The sequence below is a fragment of the Pseudozyma flocculosa genome (genome assembly GCF_000417875.1).
Source record: "Pseudozyma flocculosa PF-1 unplaced genomic scaffold scaffold00004, whole genome shotgun sequence".
NCBI lineage: Eukaryota > Fungi > Basidiomycota > Ustilaginomycetes > Ustilaginales > Ustilaginaceae > Pseudozyma > Pseudozyma flocculosa.
The window spans coordinates 117,599-144,992 of record NW_006920872.1 but is presented as its reverse complement, the minus strand read 5'-3'; the positions used below and the strand labels follow the sequence as shown (position 1 = coordinate 144,992).

Here is a 27,394-nt window from a genome sequence, read left to right as displayed (position 1 = left end):
GCTCTGCGCTGGCTGGCTGGCTGGCTGGCTGGCGAGAGCGGCCTGGTCCAGCCTGGCCAAGCAGCAGCAGGTGAGGGCCGCGACCGCGCTCACCTTCGCGCCAGAGGACAGCCAGGCCAGGTCAGGCCAGGCCAGGTCAGGCCAGCAGGCCAGCAGGCCAGCAGGGAGGATGAGGGCACCAGAGCAGAGGGGCAGGACAGCCAGGCGCAGCACGCCACGCCTCTCGCCTTGGCTTGGCCTGGCCCTCGACTCGACTCGACTCGACTGGCCAGGCGCCCCGGGGGCGGCGTGATGTTTTTTTCCTCTCTCTCGTCGCCTCTTTTTCGCCCAGCCTGGCCTGGCCTTCGGCTGCTTCTCTCTGGCGCCCGCTCCGCAGAGGCTGGCGAGATCGGCTGGCCCGCCCTCTGCAGCTGCTGGGCTCTTCTACGGTACCGGTGGCCTCTGCCCCTTTGCCCATTCCTGCCCAGCAGGCTCTGCCTCTGCTGCGCCGCATGTTGGGCGAGGCTCTCTAGCAGAAGCACCACCTGTACCTGCTGCGCTCAGCAGCGAGAGGTGAAAATTTCCGTGCCCAGTGGGCCAGAGCTAAGTTAGGGGAGAGGTGTTGCTCCCGCCGCCTCCTTGGTTGCTGCGGTCGCTCATGATGGAAGATGGCCAGCACCACCTACTCGACCGGTGGCGGCCAGCTCTCAACGCAGGAGCTTGCGGTCGGTGACGGCAGCTGATCCAGCGAAGACCCGCTCTACTCGGCGTGGACTGCGAGGCAGACGTGTTGCGGTGTGGGCCTGGCCCTGAGCGAGGCAGGTCGGTCGCAACTCGCAAGGCAGGGCCGAGGTCAGCGACGGCCAGCTCTGCTGCGGCAGACGCCTGCTGGTCGCTCCAGGAGGCCTGCCGATCGCTGGGACAAGACGTACGTGTGATCGGGCGCGCTTTTTTCTCGGGCGAATGAGAAAGCATCGATGCCCCCGCAGTCAAGTCGCCGAGCTCCACCTCGCCCGACCTCGCAACCGAAAAGAAGCCTTCCGCGGTCGAGCATACGATAGTCGCCGGAGCTGGTCCACACGCCACGCCACACCTGGGCACCGTTCGTCAAGCAAGTCGCCGGCTCGAGGTCCAGAGCAGCAGCCTAACTTTAGGCCTCCCTTCCAGAAGAGAAGAAACAAAGCAGCTCGTCGTGTGGCCAGCTGCGCATGGGCAGATGGGTGCCGTGCTGGGCCCCTAGCCTGGTGGTGCCGGCGGCTCGCAACAAGGGCGCGGGGCGACGCACCGTGCGTCTCGAGGTCCGGCTCGAGTCTCTCCACTCAGACTGTTGGCCGCGAAGCGCCGCGTCGTCCAGCGTTGGCGGCTTGACCAGCCAGGCCAGGCCTGCCTGTCATGCCGGCTGTCCTCGCGGGCGAGGAGGCTCTACAGTACCAGGGGCCCGCCCTTCTCCGTCCGTCAACGTGCTGTGGCGTTCCACGCGGTTTCGCCGACACGACGATCCGTCCATCTTTACAGATAGCTGCCGGCAGGCCGTGCAGGATGCGCGCCGGCCGGCGGCATCGACGACGCTCGTTACGGTTCGCAAGCAAGGCGTTCCGGGGTACCTTTGTCGATGCCGTCGCCAAAGGAGCAGTCAAGCACGGCAAGAAATCTTCTGCACCTGCCAGGCAGGCGCCTGTGCTGCTCAGAGTATGGCGGTGCCGAGGCTATTTACTGCGTATGGAGATGGCCGGCTGCGCCACCATGTTGTGCAACCCGGAGGCGCCTGTTCGGGGCTTTCTTAGGCAGACTGATGCGACAGAGCCTTGACAACCTGGCCCGAGGAGATCGCGATAACGATGAAGACAAAAGCCCATGGCGGTGTGGAACAGCGCACAAGGGGTCGTCGACATCGTCGTCGCTGCCACCTCGAAGGCCTGTTGCTGGGCACCAGCATCGGCTCGTATCGCTGCGCCATGACGGCGTGGACGCGGCCATCTCAGAGAGGGAATGGCCGTGCAGACAATACATTGCAGCTAGGTAGATACGGCAGGGATGGGGCGGAGTACGGGTGGCGGTGGTCGCGGTCTCGACTCGTTCGGCGACAGCCGGTAGAGATGGGTTAAGGAGGGGAGGGGGGGGGGGGGGCGTCTGCGCGGCTCTACCGACGCACGTCGCACCTCCGACAACGCAACAAAATGCCTGGCCGCCGATCCCGTGCCAGCAAATGTGCCCTAGTTACTAGTCAGTCAGGGCTCGGACGATGGCGACGATGGTCAACCCGGTCGGCCTCGAAGACCGTTGACGGATACCATGCTGCGCACGACGGGTCAGGCCACTTTGCTCGACTCGACGGATTTGCCGGGCTGGCCCGTGTCGACTTTGGTCGCGATCGAGCGTGAAGGAGCAACGACGAGGGCATGACCCCAGCTCAGCAAGCCCAGCTGGCAGAAGAAGCACTTCCAGCGTGGCCTGGCCGAGAGGAGTTACGTGTCGTCGTTACGGCCAGCTCCAGCTTCGGCATGCGCCGACGGCACTCCTCAATGATGCTTCACCAGAGTACTGTAGTGCCGCCACGGCGGCCGTCGTGCCCGAGTTCCTCCGCCCTGGAAGTAGGTACGTGGGCGTCCGACTTGGCCGCTGCCGCTGCCGTCTTTGACCTGCGCCTCTCTCAGACGACGAGTAGCTGTATCATGGACAGCAATGACAGCCGCTGTCGCTGCTGGTAACGACCTTCCGCAGGGAGACGCACGCCCTCCCTTTGCGACAACGAAGAAAGATCGACGGGACAGCGAGGGCGGGCCAGAGTCGGAGAGAGCCTGGGTGCCATCGCAAGGCAGACCGCGGCTCGGAGCGATGCCGTGGTGGCCGCCTGAGACTAGTTGCTGATCGCGACCACGCTGGCCGCCTGCTTCTGGTCTGATCGTCGCCGCCTGGCGTGGCCGGGCCATGCAGCAAGCAAGCAGCAGGCGCATGCTGCTGAGCCAGGACTTCCCGTGTCGGCGGTGCGCCGAGCCAGTGAGAACCAGGCGGACGTTCGGGCGGGCCTGACGCCCAGGCACCGCGAAGCCTGCCTGCCAAGCCCGGCGAAGCCCACAGCCGTGCCCGCCGTGCCCGCTGGTTTGGTTGGTGGGGGGTAGGGCAGCGGAGCAGCCGAGCTCGCTCGACCTCGTACATACGTCGGCCCTCGCCGGTGCCTAGCCTAGCCCTTCCTCCCTCGCATCAGGCAGCTACCGGTAGAGTTAGGGCTACGCTGCGTTCCAGAGAGGCCAGGAGCGGCAGCAGCGAGGCGTCGAGCAAGCAGCAAGCAAGCAAGCGGCCAAGCAGGGAAGCAGGCAGGCAGGCCAGAGGCCCGCAGGTCGAGGCCGACGACGGGATGCCAAGCAAGCTGCTGCTGCTGCTCCAGCTGCTGCCTGTCGGCCTGGTTTGGGAAATCCATGCGCCTGCCTGGTTTTGGGCTTCTTCGCGCCGTGCCGCCTGGCCAGGGCCGGCCCCCCTGTCTGGTTCTTCTTTTGGGCTGGCCGAGGCTAGGCCAGGCCAGGCTTCGCAGGCCTGCTGCTTGGCCGGCGTCGGGCGTCGGTGCGTCGAGAACGAGGCTAGTTAGGCTGAGGGGGTGCGTACGCGTGCGTGTGTCTCTGAATTTCGCCTCGCCGGCGCCGCCCGCCCTGCCGCCCGCCTGGTTTCGAGCTCCCCTGACCTGGCTGCCTGTCACCCCCGCCTGGCGAGCCAGGGGGAGGGTCGAACCCGGCCAGCCGCGAGCATAGCCCCCCTTCAGCAGGCATGGCCCGCGTGCCTACGCCCAAGGCGACCTCGCCACTTTTGGGCAGACCTCCGTCCAGCTTCCATTCACCTCACCCCCGTCTCTCGTACTCGACCACCATCCCTGATCCCCCTCGCTGGCTCATCCCTGATCGCCTCCGACGACCTTCTCTTCTTCACCATCGTCGCGGTCCAGACCACTCCCCTCCTCTGCGGCTCCCAGAGACGTTGATCCGACTGACTGAACAGGGCATCCTCACCAACCGCTTACTCTGCCGCCGCTCCCCGACCTTTCCCCCTGTGGGACTACCGCCGCTTCTAGAGTCGTGGAGCGATCGACCCCCACCTCGCTGCATCTGCTCTTCGCTCGTCGCCGCTCGGAGCCATAAAGCAGACGCGGTCCAGACCCTGCGAGGCTTTTGTTCGGAGGCGCTGTACAACCCACTCTGGATCGCACAGCAGTCGCCCTCCCCTGTCCCTGTCTGGCCTCTGATCTGCGCGCTGGCGGGTTCGACCACATCCGCCCTTTTCAACCCGTCCGACGGCTCCTTCATCTTACCCCCGACCTCGCACTCCAACACTGCTCTCCTAGAGTCCACCCGTCAGATCATTAGAAGCAGCATCCCCTCGATCGCCATCATGAGATCGACCCGTCGCAGCACCGCGACGTTTGCAGGCAAGTTGTTGCGTGCAGCTTCGGTGGCCACCGCTGCTCTTGGTCTGGCTTCGCTGCCCCATGGCGCGTACGCCGGCGAGGGTGCGGGCGAGTACGAGGTGGTGCAGACCAACTCGCTCGCCTCGGCCATGATGCTGGGCCTCGTCAACCAAGACACCGTCTTCATCCTCGACAAGGCCGAAAACAACCGCAAGAAGCTCGACGATGGCCGACCCGTCTGGGGTGCCTTCTTTAACCTGGAGGACAACAGCGTCCGCGGTGTCGCCGTCCAGACCAACACCTTCTGCGCATCCGGCCTCACGCTCGGAAACGGCACCTGGGTCGTCGCCGGCGGCAACCAGGCCGTCGGCTACGGAGGTGCCGGTGTTCCGTACGGCGTCAACCCGTACAACGACTACGACGGCCAACAGGCGCTGCGGCTGCTCGAGCCCCAGACCGATAGCGGCAACCTGGTCTGGCTCGACACGCCGCCCAACACGGGAGGCCTGCAGATGCAGTCGAGGCGGTGGTACCCAGGCATCGAGGGTCTCGAGGACGGAAGCATCCTGCTGATCGGAGGCGCGACTGGCGGTGGCTACATCAATCGCAACACGCCCAACACCGACCCATTCTTCCAGGGCGGCAGCATCGACAACCTCAACGCCGGCGGCGCCAACCCCACCTACGAGTACTACCCGCCCGCCGGCAAGCCGCCGCAGCAGGTCAGCCAGTTCATGGGCAACACCTCGGGCCTCAACATGTACCCGCACACGTTCCTCATGCCCTCGGGCAAGATCTTCATGCAGGCCAACTACAGCACCATCCTCTGGGACCACATGAACAACAAGGAAGAGTACCTGCCCGACATGCCTAACCGTGAGTTTGCCCGATGAGGGGATGCGCCCTGCACTCCTCCAGCCTTCAGTGCTGCCCTCTGGATCCGCGCGGCTGATCATCGGTGTTCCCGCCGCCTGTTGTCCTTCTCTTTCTTCGTTGCCGCTCCGCGACGCGCAGAGATTGTCCGGGTTTATCCCGCCTCGGCCGCCGTCGCGATGAAGCCGCTCACCTCGGCCGACAATTACACGCCCAGCATCCTCTTCTGCGGCGGCAGCATCCTTTCGGACGCCACTTGGGGCAACTACACGGGGCCCGCCGACAACATCCTCGGCATCCCGGCCTCCAAGGACTGCTCGTCGATCATCCCCGAGATGGCCGACGGCACCAAGAACCCGAGCGCCAACTACGAGCACGAGGGCGACCTGCCCGAGGGCCGCTCGATGGGCCAGTTCATCCACCTGCCCGACGGCACCATGGTCATCCTCAACGGCGGCTCCAAGGGAACCGCCGGCTACGGCAACGCGACGTGGAACCAGGTCCAGACACCCAACGGCGTCGTCAACACCGAGGGCATGTGCCAGGACCCCGCTTACACGCCCGTCATCTACGACCCGTCGAAGCCAAAGAGCCAGCGCATCTCGAACCGCGGCCTGTCGCCGTCGACCATCGCCCGCCTGTACCACTCGAGCGCCATCCTGATCCCCGACGGCTCGGTCCTCGTCGCCGGCTCCAACCCTCACCAGGACGTCGTGACCAACATGCCCACCGGCCTGACGCCCCAGGCGTTCAACACCACGTACGAGGTCGAGAAATTCTACCCGCCCTACTGGGGCAAGCCGCGCCCGTACCCCCAGGGCATGCCGGACACGATCATGTATGGCGGTGCTCCGTTCGAGATCACCGTCAACGGCACCTTTATGGGCGACAGCGCCAACGCAAAGGCGGCCAACACCAAGTTTGCCATCATCCGACCCGGCTTCTCGACCCACGCCATGAACATGGGCCAGCGCGCCATCTACCTCGACTACACCTACGTCGTCCACGACGACGCCTCGGTCACCTACACGGTCAACCCGCTGCCCCCGACGCAGCAGGTCCTCCGCCTGTTTGTGCCCGGCCCGGCGCTCTTCTTCGTCACCGTCGGCGGCGTTCCTAGCATGGGCAAGTTCATCTCGGTCGGCAACCAGCTCGGCCAGGCGCAGGCGGTCCCCTTCACGCCCAAGTTCGGCGCCGCTCTGCAGACGCTCGCGACGCCCGTCAACAGCACCAAGTTCACCGCCTCGATCGCCTCGACCGACGGCAGCAGCGACTCGGACTGGAGCATTGGCAAGATCGCCGGCATTGCCGGTGCCGGTGCTGCCGTTATTGCGCTGCTGATCCTCGGCATCTGCCTCTGGCGGCGCCGGAGCAATCGGGCCGACACCAAGGCGGCGGCCCGCAACTCGGCCGCGCCCTGGACCAGCCGCGACGTCGGCTCGGGAGCCGAGTACAAGCGAGTCCACACGCCCGTCGGGTCCATCCGCGGCGACGTCAACGGCGCCTTTGGCACCACCTCGGCCAACGAGAGCTCGCACACGTTTGAGAGCTACCGGATGCAGGGCGTCGGCGAGAGCAAGGAGGCGCTCGGCGGCTACTACGACAGCCCGCGCGGCGGCCAGCGCAGCCACGACTACAACCCGAGTCCGCTGGCCTACCAGTCCCCGACCTCGAGCGGGCCCCGCAGCGGAGACCCCGGCTACCAGCAGCAGGGCTGGGGCGAGCACATGGCCGGTGACGCCGGCGCCTACTACGAGGACAACGCCGACCGCTACGGCGGCACCTACGACGACTACCCGCAGCAGCAGCGACAGTACTACGACTCCCCGCAGGGCGGCTACTCGCAGTCCGGCTCTGGCCACTACCAGCAGCAAGATCAGAGCTACTCGAGCTCCGGCCACCGGCACCAGGACCAGAGCCACTCGGGCTCCTACGCGCGCTAGGCCCGGCTCGATTACGTCTGGCTCAAGTTTGGCGACGCCGGGCTGGCCTGATGGTTCGCTCCGTCGGACGCCTGCCGGTCTCGATTGGATCCACGCTCGTTTTCTCTTGCTCCCTATCTGTAGACATCTTCCCCAGCTTCCGCTTCTATCTTATCGCATCCTCTTTGCATCCTCCCTGCACTGGGACGATCCGCTGCGACGTCTGGACGCCAACACGAGAGAACGGACGCCGCAAGCCCCGTCGAAACTCCGTCAAGCGTTCGCCACAGCCGATCCGCAGTCGTTCCCTCGCCTCAGTCACTCTCGCCACTGTATTCTCTTGCAACGAGGCTCCGATACGAGCGAGCCTCTTTCCAGCCTCCAACGAGGCATCGAACGAGGCGCAGGGCACTCTCTTTCGTCGACTCCCCGCTGTCCGGCGCACGCAGTCGCACGGACCGGAGCGACGGATGTCACGCTCGTCCCTCGACCCTCACCAACCCTGTCAATATCCTCTCTGGCGCTCGCTCACCTGCCACGGCGTCGTCTTTGGGACAATCTCGATCGAGGGGCCTTCCCCAAGTGCGGTACCTCGGTCCGCACCACAGACAGAGGGCCCTTTCGACGCACACCGCTCCTTCCTCTCAGCTTAGCTCAACTCAGCTCGGCCCGCTGCCCTCGCCTCTCCTTCGCTTTCCCCTCTGGCACCACTCACGCACATTTCGCCGTCGCCATCGCCGTCATATACGCCGCCACTCTACCCAAACGGACGATTCTTTTTTCCCACTCCTACAGACTGCGACTGCGTGTGCTCATCTCCGATTTCGATTCCCTGCTTCCCCATCCTTGTCCTGTCTGTCGCTCGAGCAGCCTCGAATGGAAAAACCGTTACTATCATGACTTTTCCCGCCCTCCCCTCGAGGCCCCGTCTCTCGCAGAGGGGAGTGTGATCGAAGCGGGGAGTAAATGTCGAGACCGGCTGATTGAAAGGTCGGGAGCGTCGGACAAAGGGGACGCACGACGCCCCGGGCCCTACCTTTTCTTTTCTCTTCTCCGCGTCGCGCTGCGTTGCGTTGGCATCAAAGGGGCTGCCCGCCCGGCGTCGGTCAATGGGAGCAGCGAAGCCAACAAAGGGGGCGATGCAGCCCGAATCGTCGACCCGTCCCACGGTATTCGCGGCTACATCCCCTTTCTGACCCGTGGAGCAGGACGAGGACGAGGACGGTGCACGACCCGACAGGTCTGCTCGCAGTCGGACGCCGCTCGAAGGCGGAAACGCACCAGGGCCCCGTTCCTACATGCCTCCTCCCCGTCGTCGTCGTGCTGTTGTCGCAAGCCTCGTGTCCGGTCTGTGCCATGCAGGACACAGCGCCTCTCTTTTGTCTTGAGCTATCAAATGGGCAGGACAGGTCGGCGATATTCCAAGCCCCGAGACGAAGGGCTTACCATACCAGCGGATCTTCGTGGCTGAAAGGGGAGAAGAGTCGTGCGTGTAGCCCTGACCGGCCTCCGCTCGTCTTGGCATCGTCTCTGCTCCCTTTTGTGTGCTACGAGATCGTAGCGGAGAGGAGGCAGTCGCGGCATCATCTCCCCTTTGATCGTTTGTCGTCAGCAGGGGAGCTGTGCGACGACGTAGTCAACGAGGGCGGAAGGACGGGCGGTGAGGGTGCGGTATAAGATCCTCGTCGGCTTGTCCTGACCATGTCGGGGTTGCACGTTCTGTCTTGCCCCGCCACCCGGCCCCGTCCCCTCCCATCCCACTGCGCCGCGATCCGAACCGATCCGATCCGATCCACGTCTCGTCCCCCACCTCTCTTCTCGCACCACCTTTCACGTCGCTCGGATACCCGTCGCTGACGATCTGCGACGAGAATGACGTTACAAGACTCGACGCCCCACCTCTACCCGCACTTCCTCGTACCAAGCCGCGCGGACGAGGTGCAGAAGCAGCATAGGAGGATGACCTACAGCCGTCGTGTCGACATCGCGCGCGAGTACACCACCATCTCGAGCCACCTCGTCCAGACCCACACGGAGCGATTCGGCACCACCGCGAGCGGAGCGTCCGAGACGGTCCGAGTCGTCTCGACCCACGTCGTCGTTTCGCATTGGTCCGCCGGCACACCGACTCGTCTCACCGTCCCGCCTGCCGACAAAACGACGACGAAGAGGGTCAAGAGCGATCCTGACGCCGCGCCGGCCCGAGCGGCATTGTCATCCCTCGATGCGAACATCCCCTCGTCAAGGACGCAAGCGCCGGTACCGAGCGAAAAGCAAGGTACGGCGACGAAGATGACGGCAAACAAGAAGCAAGGCGCCCCCAACGACGACGACGACGACGACGACGAAGGCCGGGGCGGGACGGATCGGATCATAGTCAAGTTCCACGCCGTGCACCGCAACGGAGTCAAGTCGGGACCCAAGTACATTGTCGCGGACCGGCACGCCTGGTCGCGCCTTTCGCGGGCCCAGGTGGAAGCGACGCTGAAAAAGTGTCTGGCAAAGGAGCGCGGTCGTCGCATCGCCAAGAGGGCCGCGGGCGCCGCGTCGAGCCGGACGCTTTCGACCACCCGTGGTACCGCTGACGAGGGGTGCCGCGTCGATGTTGGCGTGGACGACCAGGCGAGCGTGGCGGCGGCGCCGATACCGTCCCGGCCTGGGATGGAGCTCGATGACGATGTTGACGAGGAGGGTGCGAGAGAGGCTTGGTTCATCCTCAAGTGACCTGGCCTGTCGGTCTTCTCTCGATCGAACCTATCAATGCAGAGCGAATCGCAACTGCAGACAGGGCACGAGCTAGGGATGTCGATGCATGCGTAAGAGAGATGTTTCGTAGGTCGCAGGGGGGATTTTGAGAGTGTTGTGACGGACGGGACGGGGATGGTGAGTGGGAAGAAGTGTGTGGTTAAGTGTACAAGAGACAGACGATCAGGGCAATGGACGGCTGGCGATGAATGGCCATGGAGAGCGTGCTTTCCCCCCGGAAGCATAGAGAGAGTGAGAAGAGAAGACCTAGAGGATTACGCATGGGGTGCTCTCCGAACCATCAAGGCTGGAGTCGGCGTGCAGAGTCTCCCGTCGACTTCGCCGCTCCGGCCCGTCCCAGTCGCCTCTCCTAGCGGCTCCCCTCGACTAGCCGCGTTGACGCAGGCCGAAGGACGGAACCTCCTCAGCTCGTCCTCCAGGCCCCCGTGGCAAGGCAGATGTGTGTGTGTGTATGTGCGTGTGTGCGTGCAAATGCACCTCGACGACTCCTTTGCATTTTTGAGGGTGGATGTGGAATGGCAAGGGGGTATCGGGGATACATTTACTCGTCGATCTCGATCTCGCCGGCGTCGATCTGCTCAATGATCGAGTGCGGGTCCTGGCCGTCGACGGTGCAGCCGACCGACTGGGCGGTGCCGAGGATCTCCTTGACGCCGCCGGCGAGCGACTTGGCAAACGACTTGTGGGCCATTGTTCGCGCAATCTCGATGATCTCGTCGAGGGGGATGTTGCCTCCGTGCTTGATGTTCTTCTCCTTCTTCCTGTCGCGCGGCGGCTCCTTGAGCGCCTTGATGACGAGCGACGAGGCCGAGGGGACGACCGAGACGGCGGCCTGACGGTTCTGGACCGTGAGCTGGACGGTGACGCGCAGACCCTTCCACTCGCCAGTGGCCTTGGCAATGTCTTCACCGACCTTCTTGGGCGACTGTGGGGTGTTGAAAGAGGCGCGTGAGCCAGAATTAAAGGGAGCAGGCAGGACGGTCCATCGGTCAGAATCCAGGAAGGCAGCAAGAGATGCAAATCGACAGCATATGCGCTGCCTGACGTATACTCACGAGACCAAGAGGACCGATCTTGGGGGCAAGAGCCGAAGAGGCACCGACCTCACCACCGGTGGCACGGAGGTAGATGATCTGTTGCGATTGCGAGCGGGCGGTTCAACGGCGAAGCAAGGGAAGGAAGGTCAGAAGCGGAGCGCAGAGGGCAGTAGAAGGTTTCCGCGCGCCTGCCGAGCAGCGTCGGCAAGCTGCTGCCGCCATAGTCGCTCGTCGTCGTCGTCTGTGATGCCGTCGTCCAAAGATCGAAGCGCGCTGGGAGAAGCGATTCGACACCTTTGGTCGATGTACCAAAGCGTTGACTGCCGCCTTCTTCCAGCTTCCAGCTTCCCTTGCTCTCAGGACCAGCACCCTCCTTGGGCCGCTGCGCCTCTGAAAGCATGACCCCTCCTCGCTGAGCGCAGCTTCACGAGCGCAAGAGTGAGCATGACCCTCTCAATTCCGCGAGTCGAGAGCGCTGCCTCCCTCTGTCGGAGCCCGCCACGAGGCTGCTCCTGTGTGTCTCGTCCCTCCCTTCCTTCCGCTCTTTTGGCCATCCTGCCCCGGTCGACGATTTCGGAATTCCTCCTCGTGCAGCGGCTTTCGATCTTTGGGCGACGAGGGGTGCGGTCGGGCGACGTGCGACGAGACGACATCCCACTCAGGCGAGCAGAGGCCAGAGCGACGATATTCAGGCGGCAGCAGCGGTGGCGGAGCGGCGGTGGCGGCGGTGTCGGCAGGGACCGTGTCGGGCGTCGATACGGACCTTGATCTCGTTGGGGTCGATCTTAGGGGCCATTGTGACGAAGTTGTGGGTGTGGGTAGGGGGGTACGGAGAAGGGGTGGTCTTGACGAGGAGCAAAGAAGTTGAAGGCCAAGCGCCGAGCGCCAGACGCTCCAGCTGGCGGACCGCGCCTGCGCTCCCGCCGCAGGGCCGGCCAGCCAGCCAACCGGCCAGTCAGCCAGGCAACCACTCGGGACCTGGCTGGCGGGCGAGCTACGGGCCTGGCCTGGCCTGGCCGGGCCCCTGCCCTGCCTTCTAGCCTGCGGGGTCCGTTGGGTGGGTCCAGCCCGCCCGCCGCTCCTTGCGAAATTTGGGAAATCGGCGAGGGTGATCGAGTGGGCAGCCTGTCAGGCTTCAGCTTCGGCCGAGGTTGCTGGGAAAATCCAAGAAATCCAAAAAAGTCCAAGCAGCGGCAGGCCATGGCCCCGTCTGCGGCACGTGCCTGCTTCGAGCCTAGGGTCGAGCGCTTGCCTTGACTGGCCAAAGGGCCGGCGAGCTCGGTGGAGCCCAGCCAGCGGCAGCCAGGTCCGGCCAGGAAGGTCCAGCAGCGGCCAGCCGCCCAGCCAGACCTCGACTTGGCGGTCCAAGGCCGGCCGGCCGGCTGGCTGGCTGGCGCAGACCGAGTGGGCCCGCCGTCCGAGAGCGAGGGCGGGTGGGAGCTGGCCGGCCCTTTGGCTGGGCCAGGGCCATGGTGCCCGCTCCCGCCCGCCCGCCCGCTGCGCTCACTCCAGCCTCGTCGTCTACGCCAATCTTCACCATTCCATCACATCTCCTACACCACCACACATATCCTCATCATGTGAGTGTCGAACCTCTCTGCTCGGTCGCGACAGCACAGCACAGCACGGCTCGGCGGAACGGCAGCGCCATTCGCATCGACGACAGCCCGGTTGCCATCGACACCACCTCGGCCAGAGGCGCACTCCAGCTGCCAATCGACCCGCCAACCTGCCAGCCTACCCGCCGACTAGCCCGCCGTTAGCAGAAACAACACCTCTGCCGGATCCATCTCTTGGCGTTCGGGGAACGTTCAGCGCAGTCGAAAACCCGACCGAAGGCTGGATAGGGGTTACGAGAAGGACATGGCGGATATCGGCTCGGCACATCTCTGCACGACGAGCGAGCGCGAGGGACACCGGAACGCTCGGTAGCGGCATGATTTGGCTGCGAATCTTGTCTCTTGCTGGGACGGACTGGCACGAGGGTCCGCAGGCAGGGGCCCAATGTTGCATTCGAGGGCAGACCTCGAGCAGGTATAAGGGGAAAGCGGCGGACGACAGCGAACGGGCGACCGGGACGACACTGCGGCATCATTCAGGAGGCCGACTCAAGCCAGCGATAGACGCAGGCGCTCTTTCCGGCAGCACATGGAACTCCCCATCGACTTCGATTTGGCCCTGCGCTGCGCTGCTACGACGACGGCTGCTGCCGCCTCTGCTGCTGCTGCTGCTGCTGCTGTGACTGCTGCCGCTGCTCCTGCTGCTGCGGTCCGCGGTGCAATTACGACCTTCTGGCGGGAACTTTCCTGGCTGACCGTGGATCTCCTTACCACCTTTTCGATCCCACCCGCAGGTCTGAGTCGCTTGTTTACAAGGGCAGCCTTGCCGGCCACAAGGGATGGATCACCGCCATCGCCACGTCGCAGGAGAACCCGGACCTCCTGCTGACCGCTTCGCGCGACAAGACCATCATTGTCTGGCAGCTCAGCCGCGACGACGCCAACTACGGCTACCCCAAGCGGATCCTGCACGGCCACAACCACTTCGTCTCGGACGTCGTCATCTCGTCTGACGGCCAGTTCGCTCTCTCGGCCTCGTGGGACAAGACGCTCCGCCTGTGGGACCTCAACACCGGCACCACCACCCGCCGCTTTGTCGGCCACACTGCCGATGTCCTCTCGGTCAGCTTCTCGGCTGACAACCGTCAGATTGTCTCGGGCTCGCGCGACCGCACCATCAAGCTGTGGAACACGCTCGGCGAGTGCAAGTTCAACATCCAGGACGACGGCCACTCGGAGTGGGTCAGCTGCGTCCGCTTCAGCCCCAACCCGCAGAACCCCGTCATCGTCTCGGCCGGCTGGGACAAGGTCGTCAAGGTGAGTAGCGTTCGGTCGTCGTGGCACGGCGAGCCAGCTGCTCAGCGCCACATCGCAACGGCCGCGGGAAAGCGCGAGGAAGAGTGCTTTTTTATATTTGCTACTTTAGAGAGCTTCGAGCTCTATGAGAACATTTCTAAGTCACCAAGATCACTGAGCGCACCTCCTCCCCTCGTCGCCGGACTCACCCACCCGGCGAGGGGGGAAAGGAGGCCACGATTCGCAGGGGAGGAAGGGAAAGAGACGGAAATGGGCGGGACTGAGCAGCTGGCTTGGCTCTGGCTATGCACAACCGCGCTGGTTGGCGCAGACGCGCTGACCCAGCTCTTTGATTCTCTCCCCCCCTCATCTGGCACCCGCGCCGCGTCTAGGTCTGGGAGCTTAGCAAGTGCAAGCTGAAGACCAACCACTACGGCCACACTGGCTACATCAACACTGTCACTGTCTCGCCCGACGGTTCGCTGTGCGCCTCGGGAGGCAAGGACGGCATCACGATGCTCTGGGAGCTCTCGGACGGCAAGCACCTCTACTCGCTCGAGGCGGGCGATGTGGTCAACGCCCTCGTCTTCTCGCCCAACCGGTACTGGCTCTGCGCCGCCACGGCCTCGTGCATCAAGATCTTTGACCTCGAGTCCAAGAGCATCGTCGACGAGCTCAAGCCCGAGTTCACGGGCGTCGGCAAGAACTCGGCCGACCCCGAGTGCCTCTCGCTCGCGTGGTCCGCCGACGGCTCCACCCTCTTCTGCGGTTACTCGGACAACCAGGTCCGCGTCTTCACCGTCGTCTAAGGTGGTCCCGCCCGCTATCATCGTCCATGAGCAGAAGAACCGACAGCACGATTCGTCGTCCCCTCGTCGTCGTCGTCGGTCGATGTCATCGTTTGTGTCTCGGTTCTTCCCCCATCCTCCCGTCACCTCTTGTCATGTGCTGCTGCCCGCTGCAACCCCCCCCTCCCATCCTCACACCAACCGAACAAAAATTTGAACCAGGACCTGCTCCAGCAGCTGGGTTTTGGATGTACGATTTCCACGCCTGCCATGGTTGATTTGCCGCCAATGCCGTGTGTCCGCCCATCCCTGTCGCTTTCCGCGATGGGTCACGACACTCTTCCCTTCGCGATCGCGGGAAGGAAGGGAAGGGAAGGGGGAAAGGCTAGGGCTAGGCGTCGGCGTCTAGACGCTCATCTTCATGTCAATCTTGCCGTGGCACTTGTAGCCCTCTACCGCAAAGTCTTCGTACTTGAAGTCGTCAATGTCGTTTACGTCGCGGTTGAACCGGAGCGTCGGGAAGGGTAGCGGATCCCGTTGCAGTTGCACTGTCACAAGGCCGAACCACAAGGGGGGAAGAGAGGATGCGCGATGGGGCCCAGAGAGAGGGGTCAGCGTTTCGTTTTCCCCTTGCCCGACTCTCGGAATGCGGCGGAGCTCGCCGGCGCCACGCCGCGCTGCGCCGCAACTCACGCTTGAGCGGCTCGACGTGATCCGAGTAGACGTGGGCATCTCCCATGCTGATGGTGAGTTCCTTTGCCTCGCAGCCCGTCACGTGCGCAATCATGTGCACCAGCAGCGCGTACGACGCAATGTTGAACGGCACCCCCAGCCCGAGGTCGCACGACCGCTGGTACATCTGCGCGCTCAGCTGCTTGCGCCCCGTCCCCGCGGCGTGTGCTGCCAGGTTCGAGACGTAGAACTGCACAAACATGTGGCATGGCGGTAACGCCATCTTGCCGAGGTCTGCAGCAGGGAGAGGGGCCGAGGAGCGGGTGCGAGTCGGTCAGCACAGAGGACGCGCGAGAGACGGCACAGGGAGAGGGAGGGCGATGGGGGGAAGGAGGGGACGGGGCAAACGCACCGCTCGGGTTCCACGCCGACATGATGATCCGACGATCGGTGGGGTTGTTGTTGATCTTGTCAATGACGTCGCGCAGCTGGTCGACGCCCTGGCCGGCGTAGTCGGCGTCGCAGTCCTTGTACTCTGCTCCAAAGTGGCGCCACTGGAAGCCGTAGACGGGTCCGAGGTCGCCCTCGCGCCGGTGCGAGAGTCCGCGGCCGTCGAGGAAGTCGCGCGAGCCGTTGCCGTCCCAGATGTGCACGCCGCGCTCGGTGAGGACCTTTGAGTCTGTGCAGCCGGCGACAAACCAGAGGAGCTCCTCGAGGACGCCGCGCAGAAAGACGCGCTTGGTGGTGAGGAGGGGCAGGGCGTTGTTGAGCAGGCTGAAGCGGAGGCAGGGCTGGGGCGCAAACAGCGCAATGGTGCCCGTCCCCGTGCGGTCGGGCCGGTGCTCGCCCTCGGCAATGACGCGCGAGACGAGCGAGAGGTACTGCGACTCCTCGTGCCCGGCAGCGACGGCGGGGCCTGCGACTGCGACGGCGCTTGAGCTGGGCAGGGCGTCTGGCTTGGGCCCGGTCTTGGAAGAAAAGATGCCGGCGATGGTGGGCTCCTGGAATGAGTGGTGGGCATAGCCAAGGACGACCATGGCGCCTGGGTCCATCTCAAAGAGGCGGCCCTGGGTGATGGGGAGGCCGAGCCAGCGTGCGACAAAGACGCGGTTGAAGTGGCCGTGGCAGACGAGGAGGACGTCGCAGGTCTTGTTGCCGACGTCGTGGCCGCCGTTGCGGCGGTCTACGTGACCGGACTGGAGGCGGCGGATGGTGGCAATGACTGAATCGATGCGGTCCGACATGTGCTGGGCCGACTCGCCGGGCAGCTCGAGGGGCCTCTCGGGGTGGTCGGGCGTGCCGTCTCGCCAGATGTCCCATCCGGGCTGGACGGCGCGGATCTCGTGGGTCTTTTTGCCCTCGTAGGCGCCATAGTCCCACTCGCGGCAGTCTTGGAGCACCTCTACGGGGGGCACTTGGCTGCGCGCCCGCTCCGGCACGGTTTCCAGCATGATTTCGAGGGTGCGCCGGCTGCGGTACCGCGGGCTGACAAAGATGTGGCTGAGGCGGGTGGGGTCGATGAGCTTGCCGTTGTCGACGCCAATGATGGAAGGCGCGAGCTGCTTCATGACCTCCTCGCCGTGCGGCGTGAGGGCGATGTCGGTCCGACCCGTGTGCTGCCCAGAGATGGACCACTCGGTCTCGCCGTGGCGCGCCAGAAACACTCTTGGCATCGACATGGCGCAGAGTGCACGGGCGTCACAGAGGCGGCTGGGCGTCCAGTCGAGGCGGGGCTGAGCGAGCGACGGCGGCAGTTGTCAGATCAAGGCAAGGCGGAGCGGAGCGGAGAGGAACGAGCCGACAGGAGCGTGAAGTGGGAGAGCGATGATGGTCAGAGCAATGTCGGGTGCTCTCGCCGAGAAGACCAGAGGGGCCCGCAGTGTTGGTCTGTTCGCCTGGCCTGGCCGGCCGCTCTGGCCTCCGACCCGCCTGGCCTGCCTGCCTTCACGTCGGCGCAATCTACGCGTCAGGACTCAGGCGGATTCGGTCTGGATCTGGTGACGGCGGATCCGAAACAGTGACGGTGTGGCCTGGCAACAAGAGCGATCGGGCGTCGGAGTGCCAGCGAGGAGGGAGCGGCGCCGTTGGCCGCACGGGGCGCTGGCTCGCTGGCTCGCTCGCCCAAGCCCGCTCGCCCAAGCCAGCCTGCCTGCTGTTTCACGTCTCGGTGTTGAGCCCGGCGTGGGCCCCTGAGGCTGAGCGTCTGTCTGTCCGGCTGGCCCGGGCTGTCCGGCTGGCTGGGCTGGCTGCTGGCCTGCGATTTGAGCTCTCGCTCGCGCCACGCAGCCACCTCTCCCTTTTGGGTCTCGCTGGCCATTCACGAAGAAGTCACGCCTCTCGCCCCTTGGTCACACGCCCGCTCGCCGTCTGCCCAACGCTCAGCATAGCCTTGACGACCGACCCTCTTCGACCTCCTTCATTCCCCTCTTCTTCTTGCTCGCCTCGCTGCCTCGCTGCCCCGCCGCTTCACCGCCTCACACTCGATCCCAGGTCTCGCGCCTTTTTGGGCCACAGTCCTCTTCTCGCATCGGCAGCGGTCGCGCCCCCCCTCCTCCTTCACCTCGACCCACCTTTCAAGCTGTCGTCTTCACGCATCAGCTCCATCTTCCGAAGCGTCCCTTCCAGCCCTTCGCTCAACCAGGAGCCCAACCCACCCGCACTCGGCGACGGCGACGACACCGGCGACAACCTCGCCGCCTCCTCCCACCTTCACCCCTCCCTGGGTCAAAGGAGACCTTCCAGACCGGCAGGCTCGGGCTACTACCGCGGTCGCAAGCCCCAGAGCCAGAACAGCTCTCCAACTAAAGCCTTCCTGCGCCTGCCACACGACGGCCACGACGACAACGACCCGCTCGCCCTAGACCAGCAGGAGGAGGCCAACGCATCCCTCGCACCTGTCATCCGCCCCGCCTTCACCCGCCTCCGCTCCATCAAGAGCAGCTCTGCACTCACCCCTCGCCAGCCCAGCCCGGACAAGCCGAGCCCAGCATCGACGCACCTCTCGCCCTTCTCGGCCAGGCGCAACTCTTACACTAGCTCGCATCTCCCTACCACTCACCAACCCGTGTTCGCGCCAATGGCAGCCCCACCACCTCGTCCCGGCCAGGGCCCCCAGCAGCAGATGCAGCAGCACCAGCAGCAGCCCATGATGAGCCCACCGCCTCCGGGACAGCCAGGCGCCCGGCCACCGCAGCCCGGCGGCATGCCTCCTCCACCCGGTGCTCAGTTCCAGGGTCGCCCAATGCCTCCTCCAGGCTCTGGTTTCGCGAGGCCGCCTCCCGGCGCACCCGTCGGTGGTCTTGCCCCGGGGCACCCTGCCGGCGGCATGCAGCGTCCCGCCAGCACCGGACCTGCACCTTACCCTCAGGGCGCTCGCCCGCCAACGCCCGGCGGCGTCGGTGCCAGGCCCATGTCGCCGCCGCAGGGCATGGTCAACCGCAACGGAAGCCTCACTCCCGGCCCTCCTGGCCAGCCGCAGCAGGGCAGGATGAGCCCTAGGCCGCCCATGCCCGCAGGCCCCGGCGCACCCGGCCAGCCCGGCATGCAGCCGCGTCCGCCTATGCCGGGCATGCCGATGCAGTCGCCTCCCATGCCGCAGCAGCAACCGCAGCACCAGCAGACGCTCCATGGCCAGATGGCCGGCATGAGCCTCAACCAGCCTGGCGCCCCCTGCCCGGCGCTGCGCAGTCCCCTCCGCCCCCGCCTCCCTCGGCCGGCGAGATGGGACCCGCACGGACCAAGCGGAGCGCCAGGGCCTATCACACGGACGCACAGCCTGGCGGTGGCGGCTGGAACGACGCTCCCGTGCAGCCCAACCCGCCTCAGGCTCCGTGGCAGCAGGCCGCAGCCGCCAGGGTCGCCGCCTTTGAGGGACAGCTGCAGGGCAATGCCGACAGCGCCCTCGACCAGATGCCCGGACAGCGGAACACCGTCTCGCAGGCTCAAATCGCCCATAACCGTGCCATGATGTCTCAGGGCCAGGGTCCGGGCCCGGGCCAGCAGCGCGCACCGATGCAGCCGCAGGGCGGACCTGGAGGCGCCTTTTCCCAAGCCATGCCGCCGCAGCAGCCTGGAGGTGGCATCGCCCAGCCCCCTCACCAGGCCGGCCAGCGCTTCGCCGGCCCCCGTTCCAAGATCGACCCGGACCAGATCCCCAGCCCGGTCGAGATGCAGGATGCCGACCAGGAGTTTTTCGACAAAGAGTGGTTCGCCACCTGCGGCCGCGGCGGCCTGCCGCTCAGCACCACGAGCTTTGCCGCCGTCGACCAGGGCAACTGCTCGCCCAAGCACGTCCGGCTCACGACCTACAGCATGCCGGCTACCGACGAGCTCGCCACCACGTCGCAGCTGCCCATCGCCCTGCTGCTGCAGCCCTTTGCCCAGCTGCGCGCCGATGAGGCGCCCATCCCTACGGCCCACTTTGGCGACAGTGGACCGCCGCGCTGCAAACGCTGCCGCGCCTACATCAACGCGTGGTGCGTGTTTGTCGAGGGCGGGCAGAAGTGGACGTGCAACCTCTGCGGCACCGCGACCGAAGTGGCCGCCGACTACTTCTGCAACCTCGACATGAGCGGCCGGCGCGTCGACTTTGAGTCGCGACCGGAGCTCTCGCGCGGCACCGTCGATTTCGCCGTGCCCAAGGAGTACTGGGCGGTCCAGGCGACGCCGCCGGCATCGGTGCTGCTGCCCGTCGCGCCCGCGAGCACCCTCACCGAGACGGCCAAGCTCAGCCCGCGGCCCGATGCCCAGAAGGAAAACTTTGACGGCACGACCATGGGCCTCACCGGCCAGGGCGGCCAGGCGGCCAAGGCGGCGACCAAGGCGGCCAGCGATGCGCTCAGCAGCATCAACATTGGCAAGGGCAGGACCACGGTGCGGGCGCCGCGTCCCATGACCTACCTCTTTGCCATCGACGTCAGCTTCAGCGCTGTCCGCTGCGGCGCACTGCAGAGCACGGTCGACTCGATCCGCGAGACCCTCTACGGCGCCAAGCCCGACGATGACGGCGGCGAGGTCAACGGCAACGGCGAGGCTGGGGATGCGCCGGCGGCCGAAGCCGACGAGGGCCCTGGCTTCGGCCTGCCCCACGGCAGCCGGGTGGCCATCCTCACCTTTGACCGCTCGCTGCACTTCTACAACCTCTCGTCGGAGCTCGACCAGGCACAGATGCTCGTCGTGCCGGACATCGAGGAGCCGTTCGTGCCGATCAGCGACGGGCTGCTCGCCGACCCGTGGGAGTCCAAGCACCTGATCGAGAGCCTGCTCAACAGCCTGCCGACCATGTTTGCCGACAACATGACGGGCGAGGCGGCCCTCGGCGCGGCGGTCCGCGGCGCGCAGGCCGCGCTGACGACCATCGGCGGTCAGGTCAACCTCTTCCTCTCGACCATCCCCACCGTCGGGCCCGGCTCGCTCAAGCACCGTGAGGACACCAAGCTCTACGGCACCGACAAGGAGAAGAACCTCTTTGTGCCGCAGGACGGCTTCTACCGCGGCGTCGCCGAGGAGTGCGTCGAGGCGGGCATCGGCGTCAATGTCTTCTTCTTCCCCTCGCAGTACATCGACGTGGCGACCATCAGCGTGCTGACCGGCCTGACGGGCGGCGAGGCCTTTTTCCACCCGCGCTACGACCCCGTCCGCGACGGCGCCAAGCTGCGGACCGAGGTGCGCCGCACCGTGCTGCGCGAGACGGGCTACAATGTCACGATGCGCGTCCGCTGCTCCAACGGCCTGCGCGTCGCCGATCACTACGGCAACTTCTACCAGCGCAACGTCACCGACATTGAGCTGGGCACCATGGACGCCGACAAGTGTATTGCCGCCCTCATCAAGCACGAGGCCAAGCTCGACGAGAAGCACGAGGTCTACTTCCAGTGCGCCGTGCTCTACACGACGGCCCAGGGCGAGCGGCGGGTGCGCTGCCACAACCTCGCCGTGCCCGTCAGCAGCCTGCTCGGCAATGTCTTCCGCTACGCCGACATGGACAGCGCCGTCGCCTTCTACATGAAGGAGACTATCTCGCTCGCCCACACCAAGCCGCTCAAGGACGTCCGCCACTACCTGACCGACAAGTGCGTCAAGGTGCTCCTCGCCTACCGGCGCAACTGCGCCTCGTCGACGTCGCCCGGCCAGCTCATCCTGCCCGAGAGCTTCAAGCTGTTCCCGCTCTACGCCCTCGCCATCAACAAGACCAAGGCCATCAAGGGCGGCAACGTCACGTCCGACGTCCGCACCTTCTACATGCGCCTGCTCCGCGGCGCCGGCGTCCCGGCCATCATGAACATGCTCTACCCGCGCATGGTGGCGCTCCACACGATGCGGCCCGACGACGGCGAGCCGATCAAGATCACGACGCCCGACGGCAGCGTCGTGCAGGGAGCGCGCATCAAGAGCCCGCCCCTGATGCGGCCCAGCTACCTGCGCATGGAGGCCCACGGCGCCTACCTCCTCGAGAACGGCGAGGTCGCCATCCTCTGGCTCGGCGCCGACGTCAACCCCAAGCTCGTCGAAGACCTCTACGGCGTCGCCCGCATCGACGACATCGACCCGCGCATGACCCGCCTGCCCCGCCTGCCCACCAAGCTTAGCAAGCAGGCGCGCGCGCTGGTCAAGGACTTTGCCCTGCAGAGGAACAAGCCGGAGCTGCCCGTCCTCATTGCCCGGCAGAACCGCGACGGCAGTGAGTCGCCGGTGCTCGCTGCGTGCCGCGCACAGGCAGGAGAAACTGACCCGAGCCTCGGCCCTCCCTTTCCCCTCTTCCCTCTGCAGCCGAGGTCGAGCTGGCCAACAGCCTCGTAGAGGACCAGAACAACGACGCCATGAGCTACGTCGACTACGTGAGTGTCCTCGTGTCTCCCCCTTTGCCGCGCCTCGACGTCTCGCAGGCAGGCCGAGCTGACCATCGACCGCTCTCGCCCATCGATGCTGTCCCCGTTTCCTGCCAACTCGCCTGCCAGCTCTGCCACGTCCACCGCATCATCTCGTCGGACATGACGAGCGGGAAAGACGAGGGCGGAAGCTGGTTCTCGACGTGACCGTCCAGCCCACCCCCTTCTCTGTCGTCGCGGCCGTCGATCGTCGTTGCTTCCGAAATGGCGACGGAGGTACGCGTTATGTGCAATTCAAAGAGAGAGAGAGAGATGTCACCAGCTCTTGTGTAGAGATTGCAGGCCTGGCTCGAGAGGGGAAGGGACGATGCTTCTGCCTTGGGCGAAGGTGGAAGTCTGAAGACGAGGATGGAGGTACGGTATGGTCTCACTCGCGCAAGAGAGGGTGCGTTGCGCTACAGATCCAAAGCGTCGATCGCGACGCTGGCCACAATGCCTCCATTGCTCGCTGGTCCGCACGTCGTAGCGGCAATGAGGCGGGGTGAAGCTTGCCAGTCCAGTCCAGTCCAGTCCGTGTGGCGTCAAGTCGAGTCGATCGCTACGCCCGCTTGCCCGCCCGCCCAACCTAGTGGTGCCCGCAGGGAATAGGTAGCAGAGGTGGCCTGCGCTTGACCATCCCGACTCCATCTTTTGTCTTCCCGCCTCCTCGTCGTCTACGACAACGTCGGCTGTACGAGTCGAAATGGTACCATGACGATCCATCTAGACACGGTCTGCATTGCCCACCTTGGAGAGGATCTCGTCCGCACCACGACCGCCCGTTTGGCCGGGCGCCTGCCTGCCTGCCTGCCTGTCGATTTCGGCGGGTTTTTCCTCCAGCCGAGCCATAGCCGAGTTGTGACAGCGGCTGCTGGTTGGGAACGACGCCGCGACGCCGCAGCTGCCGCACAAAGGGCGCATCTGGGCCATATCGACCCTCGCTCGAAAAAGAAAGCTTCGGTAGACTACTTGCCCAACTGCATTGCACCGCCGTCTTCTCTTTGGCCTACGCTACGCTACCCTACGCTACGCTAGCTCCACCATTAACGGTCTTGCTTTTTAATACGGATCGTCGTAGATACGGTGTGCGCCGTATATATGTACATATTGTACAAGAGATTGGTGCAGTAGTGAGACTCTTGTCCTTTGCACCCGGCAGATCTTGCGAGGCGACAGACGATGGCGCATCCGACGGCCGCGGCCAAGTCGGCGGCGCCAGAGCATCAAACAGCGACCTTGCTCGCTCCGATCCGCATCATGGTGCAAGCCGACGACACTGGACCTGTTGGCCGTCATCCGCGTTCTCGGTTGCTGAGGCGTCTCTGGCCCTGCACACCCTCGCCCCAACCCCCCACCATGCGTAGAGTGAATCTATACGGGTTGGCGAGCTTGTTATCGCTTCGCTTTCCAGGGTTGATGAGCGTCGCTTGGCCCGTGACCGCGACGGGAACGGGGTCGAAGTCGCGCTACCGGCACCCTTGCGAGCGCGAAGGCGATCCCCCAGGATGTTCTGTCCTTTGTGGACTCCGCCCACGTCTCCATCTTTCCCCTACCTGCCAGCGTGACCGGGACGCTTTCACGAGCCGATGCCGAGCTGGAGGGGGTGGCGCTCGACGATCAAGGAGGTTTGGCCATGTCTGGGCCTGCCCGGTGTTGAAGAGACTCGCTACGCCCGGAGAGTGCCACACTCCCAGTAGCGCCTCGACGTGTCTCAAGGCCGAGAGGAGGCGTGCGAATCGGCATCGCCAAGGCAAGCGCAGGCAATGGCTTTGTTAGCGCCCCGCTCTCCCGTCGTCGGACTAGGCTACCTACAGGATCCTGCACGCCGATACACCCAGTGTGCTGCCTTCGCTACCTGTACATACAGTACCCGCCGCCGAGGCCAGCATCCACCCATCCGCAAACCGTGAAGACCATATAAGGGCCATGGTGGATGTATCTCAGACAGTCAGTGCTTTCTCCAGCATCCTTGCCACCTCCTCTCTTCCCTCCCCCTTTCCCGCGCCCCCACCCCCATCCTCCCTCTGATCCGCGATGCAGATCCAACGCCTCCAGCCCATTCTCGGCGCCATTGCACTCGCGCTCCTCTGCCTCCCCGCCGCGCTCGCGACGAGTGCCACCGCCCACGAGGGACTTGTGGGTCGCGCCAACCCCGACTTCCCCGCGCCCGACGTCGACCCCTTCTACAAGCCCTCCGGCAACCTCGCCGCCGCTCGCAGAGGTCAGGTCCTGAGGCGGCGCTCGTTTCCCTCGGTCTTTGCCGGTCCGGACCTGGAGAAATCCTTTCATCTTCTCTACCGGACCGAAGACACCTTCAACCAGCCAGAGGCGACCGTCGCGTCCATCTTTGTCCCCGCCAAGCCCTCATCGCCCCCGCGCATCCTGTCCGTCCAGGCATGGGTCGACAGTAACTCGCCGGATTGTGCCTATAGCTGGGCAGTGGTCAAGGATAGCGGCTCTGGAACGGCCATCGAGAACTTCCTCGATCCGGGCACCTATATCAAATGGGCGCTGTCAAAGGGGTACTACGTGGTGACGCCCGACTTCCTCGGCCCCAAATCGACCTTCATCGCCGGCTACCAGTCCGGCCAAGCGATTCTCGATGGGATCAAAGCCCTGATCAGGGATCAGAACCTGCCCAAGGACACCGCCGTCGGAATGGTCGGCTACAGCGGCGGCGCGCACGCCACCGTCTGGGCAAGCACGCTGCACGAGAAGTATGCTCCCGAGCTCAACATCGTCGGCGCTGCTCACGGCGGCACTCCCATCGATCCCAAGAACACCCTGCTGTTCCTGAACGGAGGGCACTACGCTGGCTTCGCAGCTGCGGGCCTGATTGGTCTCAAAGACACCTACCCCAAGCTGGACGCCTACATCGAGTCGATCATCACCGACAAGGGAAGGACTGTACTATCTCGCTTCAAGCAAGCAGGGTACTGCGTGCTTCAAGTCAGTGGTTCAGAGTCCGATGGGCTCAACATCTTCAACTACACCACCGTCAAGGACCCTCTGGACAATCCGGTGGCGGTCGAGGTGCTGAAGCGCGAGTCGCTGCTGGAGTCGTACGCGGACCGCGAGCTGCCGGTGCCCAAATTCCCGCGCTTCCTCTACCACGCCCTCGGCGACGACATCGTCCCGTACAACGACGAGCAGCAGTACGTCAAGGACCAGTGTGCCCGCGGAGCCAACATCCAATTCTCGACGCTGTTGCTCGCCAACCACCTTGTCGGCGTCTTTGCCGGCGTCGCGCCCTCAATCGACTTCCTCCAGCAGGCGTTTGAGGACAAGACGCCAAACGTGGCGTGCGGATCCGTCCTGCCTGCCCTCGAGATCTCGCTCGACAGCAACAAGGCCGACGACGTCATGGGCAAGGGCGTCGCGGACCAGGCGCGTGCGGGACGCGACAAGGCCGAGGGCCTCTTTGGCGGACTCGGATCGTCGCACCGGCGCCGCTTTGTCCGGGACCGTCGAGGCCGCAACTAGCCCGCCCAATCCGAAAGTGATAGCGGCCACGATACCACAGCATTCATTTGGGATGCCTCATGGAAGGCTTCGCGCACGGCGACGAGGGGAGCGCGCCACGCTCAGTCACGAGTCCGTCCGCGCCTTGTTTCCTCTCTTTTTTAATATTCCTTCATGCGGAAGCTCAATAACATGCTTGCCAGCCTGCCGAGCAAGCAGTCGTCTTTCCGACCAACCTGCTCGGTCGAGTTAATCGATCGGGCAGAGTCTCGAGAGCAGGAACAGGCGATGTGAACGAGCTCCCCCTCGCATGTATCCCCAGTCCGGTCACTGATGTGTGTACCCTCGGGCAAGGGCGTGGGCGTGGCGTGGGCGCGTGCGGGGGGCGGGTCGAAGCAGGGTAGGCAGGCTTCTTAGCGACGACGATCTGTACCTAGAACAAGGAGGCTGCCCGAACACCGATACTGAGGGACACGATACGGCCCTTGGCCGCTCCCGTCTCGTAAATTGACAAGTGCGATCTCTCCGCCGAATCCTTCTTCCCATCCGGACGGCAGTCAATCTTTCGGCTGCCATGCCTCGCCTCCGCAAACAAGAGCCAAACAGCGACTGGCACCACTCGCGACCGGTGCTCCTCCTTCTCGACTTCGCCCCGCTTCGCTTCGACATGCTTTGCCCGCAATCATTCACTTACCCTCTTAGCATGACATGGAGCTGGCAATCTGGTGCGCGGCAGGCAGCGCAATCGGTCGAGCATGGGAATCTGCAACTTCAATCATCGAGTGTTTGCCCGCAGCACGGCTAGGAACGGGGATAACGGTACAGAGTGAGGTAGGGTGGCAGCCGTCGCCCTGTCTCGCTAGGCCGGCAGCAGCAGCCGTTCGGGCATGGGCGGCGTGGTGCTCGACGCCGTCGCTGCCCTGCTCACAAGGTCGGCGCCACGTCGCGAGGCGCGCGGTGTTGACGTCCCGTCGTCGCCCGTGGGGGGCGCGGGGAGCATGCTGAGGCGGCGGTGGATGCCCGCCGCCCTCGGATCCTTGGAAGCAGCCGAAGCGTCTCCGGAGACGTTCTGGAGCTCGGAAAGCGAAAGGGAAAGGTCAGCAACCGACGGACCGATCGACTCGGGCATCGCAGCCAGCGTCTGTGGCGGCCGTGCACCGATCCGCGTCGTCGAGTTGCCTGGAGGCGGAGCGAGACTGCGTCGTCGCACCGCAGCGGAAGCAGAGGCGCGCGAGGGTGCCTCATTCTCCGAGCCCGCGGCCTGACTCGAGATCGAAGAGCGCCGCGAGGACGCGGTGGAGCCGACGGGCGAGGCGGCACGCGATGAAGCGGCCGAGGAGGCCTGCGAATTCGAGGCCGAGGCCGTCATGCTCTGCCGCCGGTTGATGCGGGCCTGTGTCGCTGCCGACACCTTCCTCGACGTCGAGGGCCCTGTCGATGAAGCCGCCGACGCTTTCAGCGCAGAAGGACGCCGCGACAGCGGCTTGGTGGACGAGGGTGGCGCCATGATCCCGCCACTGCCGCCGTGGGGCGGGGCGGGCTGCTTCGGCGTCGAGGCCGTGGCCGACGTCACGCTGGCCCGCGACGGCCGCAGACGACCGACGCCAATGACTGTAGCCGGGTCGAGCGTGCGACGGCGATGGCCCTTGAGCGCTGCAGGTCCCTTTTGAAGCGTCATGGCCTCGACGGGCTCTGCATCTTCCTCTGTCGACTCGAGCTGGCCGTCCTTGGCGGCGCCGTTGAGCAGCCGCAGCCCTCCGGTGGATGCAAGTGCGTTGCCC

At 65.1% G+C, this 27,394-nt stretch overlaps 8 protein-coding genes across 8 annotated transcripts in view; 5 read left to right on the top strand and 3 right to left on the bottom strand.

Moving 5' to 3' along the window:
• Window positions 1–4,356: 4,356 nt before the first annotated feature.
• Window positions 4,357–7,188, top strand: PFL1_01566 (uncharacterized protein; the record flags this gene model as incomplete). Its single annotated transcript, XM_007879076.1, has 2 exons — window positions 4,357–5,248; window positions 5,387–7,188. 2 exons carry the CDS (start codon window positions 4,357–4,359, stop codon window positions 7,186–7,188), a joined length of 2,694 nt encoding a protein of 897 aa, XP_007877267.1.
• Window positions 7,189–9,039: 1,851 nt separating this feature from the next.
• On the top strand, window positions 9,040–9,891 carry PFL1_01565 (uncharacterized protein; the record flags this gene model as incomplete). The annotated part of the gene is made up of 1 exon (XM_007879075.1): window positions 9,040–9,891. One exon carries the CDS (start codon window positions 9,040–9,042, stop codon window positions 9,889–9,891), a length of 852 nt encoding a protein of 283 aa, XP_007877266.1.
• Window positions 9,892–10,474: 583 nt separating this feature from the next.
• On the bottom strand, window positions 10,475–11,766 carry PFL1_01564 (uncharacterized protein; the record flags this gene model as incomplete). Its single annotated transcript, XM_007879074.1, has 3 exons — window positions 10,475–10,858; window positions 10,989–11,066; window positions 11,734–11,766. 3 exons carry the CDS (start codon window positions 11,764–11,766, stop codon window positions 10,475–10,477), a joined length of 495 nt encoding a protein of 164 aa, XP_007877265.1.
• Window positions 11,767–12,906: 1,140 nt separating this feature from the next.
• Window positions 12,907–14,634, top strand: PFL1_01563 (uncharacterized protein; the record flags this gene model as incomplete). The annotated part of the gene is made up of 3 exons (XM_007879073.1): window positions 12,907–13,004; window positions 13,324–13,846; window positions 14,218–14,634. The coding sequence occupies 3 exons, from the start codon at window positions 12,907–12,909 to the stop codon at window positions 14,632–14,634; spliced, it is 1,038 nt and encodes a 345-aa protein (XP_007877264.1).
• Window positions 14,635–15,018: 384 nt separating this feature from the next.
• Window positions 15,019–16,964, bottom strand: PFL1_01562 (uncharacterized protein; the record flags this gene model as incomplete). Its single annotated transcript, XM_007879072.1, has 3 exons — window positions 15,019–15,161; window positions 15,307–15,579; window positions 15,698–16,964. The coding sequence occupies 3 exons, from the start codon at window positions 16,962–16,964 to the stop codon at window positions 15,019–15,021; spliced, it is 1,683 nt and encodes a 560-aa protein (XP_007877263.1).
• A 2,041-nt stretch (window positions 16,965–19,005) lies between these two features.
• PFL1_01561 (uncharacterized protein) lies at window positions 19,006–22,319 on the top strand (the record flags this gene model as incomplete). The annotated part of the gene is made up of 3 exons (XM_007879071.1): window positions 19,006–21,964; window positions 22,054–22,121; window positions 22,242–22,319. The coding sequence occupies 3 exons, from the start codon at window positions 19,006–19,008 to the stop codon at window positions 22,317–22,319; spliced, it is 3,105 nt and encodes a 1,034-aa protein (XP_007877262.1).
• A 1,866-nt stretch (window positions 22,320–24,185) lies between these two features.
• PFL1_01560 (uncharacterized protein) lies at window positions 24,186–25,634 on the top strand (the record flags this gene model as incomplete). The annotated part of the gene is made up of 1 exon (XM_007879070.1): window positions 24,186–25,634. The coding sequence occupies one exon, from the start codon at window positions 24,186–24,188 to the stop codon at window positions 25,632–25,634; it is 1,449 nt and encodes a 482-aa protein (XP_007877261.1).
• Window positions 25,635–26,472: 838 nt separating this feature from the next.
• The window catches only part of PFL1_01559 (uncharacterized protein), a gene marked incomplete at both ends in the record, with an annotated part of 5,555 nt that continues 4,633 nt past the window's right edge, over window positions 26,473–27,394 (bottom strand). Inside the window, one exon of the mRNA XM_007879069.1 lies at window positions 26,473–27,339. Within this exon, the coding sequence (XP_007877260.1) occupies window positions 26,473–27,339 (867 nt within the window). The remainder of the gene's footprint in view (window positions 27,340–27,394) is intronic.